Source organism: Epinephelus moara, unplaced genomic scaffold, assembly GCF_006386435.1.
Source record: "Epinephelus moara isolate mb unplaced genomic scaffold, YSFRI_EMoa_1.0 scaffold1378, whole genome shotgun sequence".
Classification (NCBI taxonomy): domain Eukaryota; kingdom Metazoa; phylum Chordata; class Actinopteri; order Perciformes; family Serranidae; genus Epinephelus; species Epinephelus moara.
Genome location: NW_026078860.1, coordinates 5,627 through 10,147, shown reverse-complemented (window position 1 = coordinate 10,147; position 4,521 = coordinate 5,627). Strand labels below are relative to the sequence as shown.

The 4,521-nt window shown below is 44.3% G+C and overlaps 1 protein-coding gene across 1 annotated transcript; it reads left to right on the top strand.

Annotated features, from left to right (window-relative positions):
• Positions 1-5: 5 nt before the first annotated feature.
• On the top strand, positions 6-1,964 carry LOC126386997 (probable histone deacetylase 1-B; the record flags this gene model as incomplete). Its single annotated transcript, XM_050039569.1, has 4 exons — positions 6-396; positions 489-644; positions 721-766; positions 1,040-1,964. Coding segments are annotated over 4 exons (621 nt in total), but the record flags the coding sequence as incomplete, so codon positions are not given.
• Positions 1,965-4,521: the final 2,557 nt, after the last annotated feature.

Sequence of the window (4,521 nt, the reverse complement as noted above, 5' to 3'; positions counted from 1 at the left end):
TGTTCATTCTTCCAGGACACGCCAAATGTGTTGAATACATCAAAAGTTTCAACCTGCCCCTGCTAATGCTGGGTGGCGGAGGCTACACCATTCGCAACGTGGCCCGTTGCTGGACATACGAAACCGCCGTCGCCTTGGACTGTTCCATCCCTAACGAGTTGCCCTACAATGATTACTTTGAGTACTTTGGGCCCGACTTCAAGCTGCACATCAGCCCGTCCAATATGACCAACCAGAACACCAACGAATACCTGGAGAAGATAAAGCAGCGTCTGTTTGAAAACCTCCGTATGCTGCCTCATGCCCCGGGTGTCCAGATGCAGGCAATCCCTGAGGACGCTCCCCACCCAGACAGTGGAGACGAGGATGAGGAGGACCCTGATAAACGCGTCTCTAGTAAGATTTATACTGGTTCTAAGGAAATGGTTGTTAACATAGATGTAACACTTACAGTATGTCGGAGTTGACGTGTATTACGTGTGTTTCAGTCCGGGCCCACGACAAGAGGATAGCCTGTGAGGAGGAGTTTTCTGACTCGGAGGATGAGGCAGAGGGTCAGGGAGGGGGCCGCAGGAACGCAGCCAATCACAAGAAGGCCAAACGAGTCAAGAAGGAGGAAGAGAAGGAAGGAGAGGAAAAGAAAGGTAAGATTTGTTCACAAATGCAACAGGTATTTTTAAATGAACAAACACTGATACTCACTCGTTTTCTGCCCCCTAGAAGTAAAAGAAGAGGAGAAGGAGGAGGAGAAGATGGACACATCAGGGTAAGAGTTTGACTGCAGCTCAGAAGCAGTGATTGACAAATCGACAGCTGTGTTAGAGACTGTTTCTGCTACTGACATGATGAACAGGGTCGGTATAAATGTATTAATCAGAGCGATCACATGAGAACTTGGCGCTAAAGTCCACCGAGCAGTACGGGACTTGTGAAACCCTCATCGTCAAATCTGTTGTGCAAAGAAGTAAAGAGACGTTACGGGGACTGACGGGCTGTCTGGGATTTTGTTGTTTAAATTCTTTAACTGTTTGTGTTTCAGACCAAAAGAAGAGCTGAAGACAACTTGAAGTTCGTTACTGGGAGCGATGGTTGGTTGTACTGTCGTCCTCGAGCCCCACTGATTCCTACACTCTCCTGCTGCGATGATAGGACCTTTTTGTATTCCTGTTTGATCTAGTGTTCTTGCAGCAGACCTGGTTTACACTTTATTCACATTTACATTTGTTTCAACCTCAGTGAAGAGGCATGAATCTGCGACTGCTAATTTGCCCCTTTCTGTTCTCTATGCCAAGTGTAAACCCACCTGGAGCTCCGTATAGTATAAAACAAATGCCACAATTCCTTCTCAGCTGTGGTGTGAACCAGGTCTGCTTTACTGTGAAGAAAAGCAGCCAAATTATTACTGTTCCTATCATGATGTTACAGATTTAAACCAGTTTGTGGGGCTCACGCTGAAACGCCTGCAGAGATGTAGATGATTTCTAAGTCTCGTGCTCACATGCAAAAAAGCTTTTCTGTTAGTTTTTAAACATCTATTTATGACACTGTTGGAATAACCAGCAGCTGGCAAACTGGTGTTTGGCTCGCTGTGTTAATTCTTCAGTGACTGCATGTTTAGGATGATGTCGTCTTTAGCATGTACATACTGCTCCCTCTGCCCAGACACATCTCTGCTCACTAACTTATTTGATATCATGAACACAGTCGGTCCCTTCAGCCCGTCGTCCTGTCACTATCTGCTCAGTGTTTTTCTCCTCCTGCATTGTTTGTATGTTGAAGTATGAATGGCTGTGAACCTCTTCAGAGGCTCGTGTGTGTGGAAGTGAGAGATTTTAGATATTTTGTACCATTACACATGAAGGTGGAGTGAGCTGGTAAAATGGCTCCTCTACATGTGGTTGTTTGGAGTTTGATCCTTGTGAAATCTGCATTATCATAACTTTGTAATAAAACATAAAACTGTTCCACGTTTTCCCCTCGTGTTCATCATTTTGTTTTTAGATTGCTTTCTACCCACCTTATTCCTGAGGTCACGACTGCAGAAATGATTACGTGCACAACTTCCTGTGAGATAGAGGAAGTAGCGGTGAGGTGGTTAGCCCCAGTGGCTACTCTCGATGGCTAACCGCCAACACTGGTTCTTCTCCAAAGTCATTTGCCTTCAGTTTAGCAAATACTGATTTATTTCTAACAAATATTTAACTAATGTTAACTTAGCATTTTCTAAAATGTCTCTGTGGAGCTCTGGTACCAGTTGCACTGTCTGTGTCTGTGACCACTAACAACCAGTCTGAGCTACATCTGTGTCTTCAGCAACTGTGTGTCGAACATGTGACCAAACAAACAGGGATTGTTCCTGTTGCCATGGTTACCATTGATATGAGAAACAAAACCTCAAGAGTTTAAATAAGAATTATCAGAAGAGAATGACACGTAGACTGACAGTTGCGTCACTCAGCGTCAGTACATGATATCCCCGTCTTTCCCCGTCTGACTTCAGTCTCAACCTACATTAGAAAATAAACTGTGAAATATGTATTTAGTCTTTACTGAAGTCTGCTGCTAAATTCAGCTTCATGTTTCACTCAGAACAGTTTTTAATAAATCAGAAGTTAACAAATCGTGTAAAGTGCGTGGTTAACGCAGACGAGCGGAGGATTAGCTGAGAAACATCACATTTATTCACTTTACATGGAGCTACAGTTAATACTGAATTATGTGTTAGTGTCTCTTAATAAGTCATCAGAAATCAGAAATCATCTTCAGAAGGAGCAGATGTTACCTTAAGCTGCTCGGGACATGTTAAAGTTAATATTTTAACGGAGCGAGGCGATCTAATTGCTAGCGTGCTCGGTTGCTTTGAGATGGCTGTCAGAGATGGCAGAGGTATGATCACATGATCCTGTTTGAACTATAACAGGTGGTGTGTTCCACGTTTTATTTCCCAATTGCTCTTGGAAAGAAGAATAGAGAACTGTAAACAAACTGCAAATAAACTGTTAGTATTAGAAATCAATGGTTTTGATTCAACACTGGAAGCTGCACTTGTAATTCACGTTAGGTATCATGGGGGCTCAGAATAAGGTGGATAGGGTTTCTGTTTTTGCTAACAGTGTTTACGCTGTCGGTTAATTATCAGTTAATGATCGATTGAGAGTTTCACAAATCACACAGACAGCTTGAATTTAGCACTTTCATGGTGCTCATCCTGGGTAAGTTGAACTGGCTTCGTAGTACAGCCCTCAGAGGACCCAGACATTGTACCTTAGCTGTGTTGTCCTTGGAGGCACTGATGAACATGGTGAGATCCACTGATGTCTGGATGTCGTTGATCTGCTTGGTGTGCTCTTGTGCCTTCTTCAGGATCTCTCCAGACTGCCCACAGATAACACAGTCACAACAGCACCTGGACCTCCGCTGCTGGACGGGCAGGGATCTCTGGGGGAAGTCAAACAACGTTCATCTGCGCATAATGTGATGACACACAGCTGGTTGAATATGAGCAAAGTCTCCCTGCTTCCCTTCACTGGTTCCTGTACAGCAGGGTCGGTCTTTGTTTCACTGTTATAATCATTACAAAGCGAAAGCAGCATGTGTATGCATTCAGTAGGCTATATCTTCAGTAGCTAGCTAGCTAACCCTACACTTTCAGGGTTTGATTTTGGTTTTGGAACAGGGAAGAAACGTATATCTTTTTCCAACCTCTCCAGGTAATGAAAGTAATAAGAATTACTTTATTCATCCCCAAGGGGAAATTCAATTATCTGTCAGCTCATCTATTATATGTCAAAGAATTATAAAGCCTGATGGCTGTTGGTATATAGGATCTTATGTATCTGTCTGTCCTGCTTCAAGAGAGAGGAGCTGTCCACCACAGTTTTTTTGGTCCATCAAGGTGTTGTGGAGTGGATGATCTGGGTTGTTCATGATGGCCTCGAACATCTTCAGTGTGCATCTCTCCACCACCTCCTCCAGTGTGTCCAACCTGACTCCAATCACAGAGCCAGCTCTTTTGACTAGTTTGTCCAGCCGCCTTGCATCTTTGTGTCTGATGCTTCCTCCCCAGCAGACTGCAGCATAAAACAACACACTGGCCACCACAGACTGATAAAACATCTGCAGCATCTTACTACAGATGTCGAGAGATCTGAGCTTCCTCAAGAAAAGAGGTGGCTCCTCCCCTTTTTGTAGAGAGCGTCTGTGTTTAGGGACCAGTCAAAGTTATTATCCAGGTGTACACCTAGATACTTATAGCTTGGCACCACCTCGATGTCCACCCCACAGGTATTCACTGGCTGAAGAGGGGGCTTGGACCTGCGGAAATCTATGATCATTTCCTTCGTCTTTGAGGTGTTCAGGAGGAGACAGTTCATGTGACTCCAGTCACTGAAGGCTTTTATCAGGTCCCTATATTCAGACTCCTGCCCATTCCTGATACACGCCACAATAGCAGTGTCATCTGAGTATTTCTGGATGCGGCAGGACTCAGAGTTGTATTTGAAGTCCGCCGTGTACAGTGTG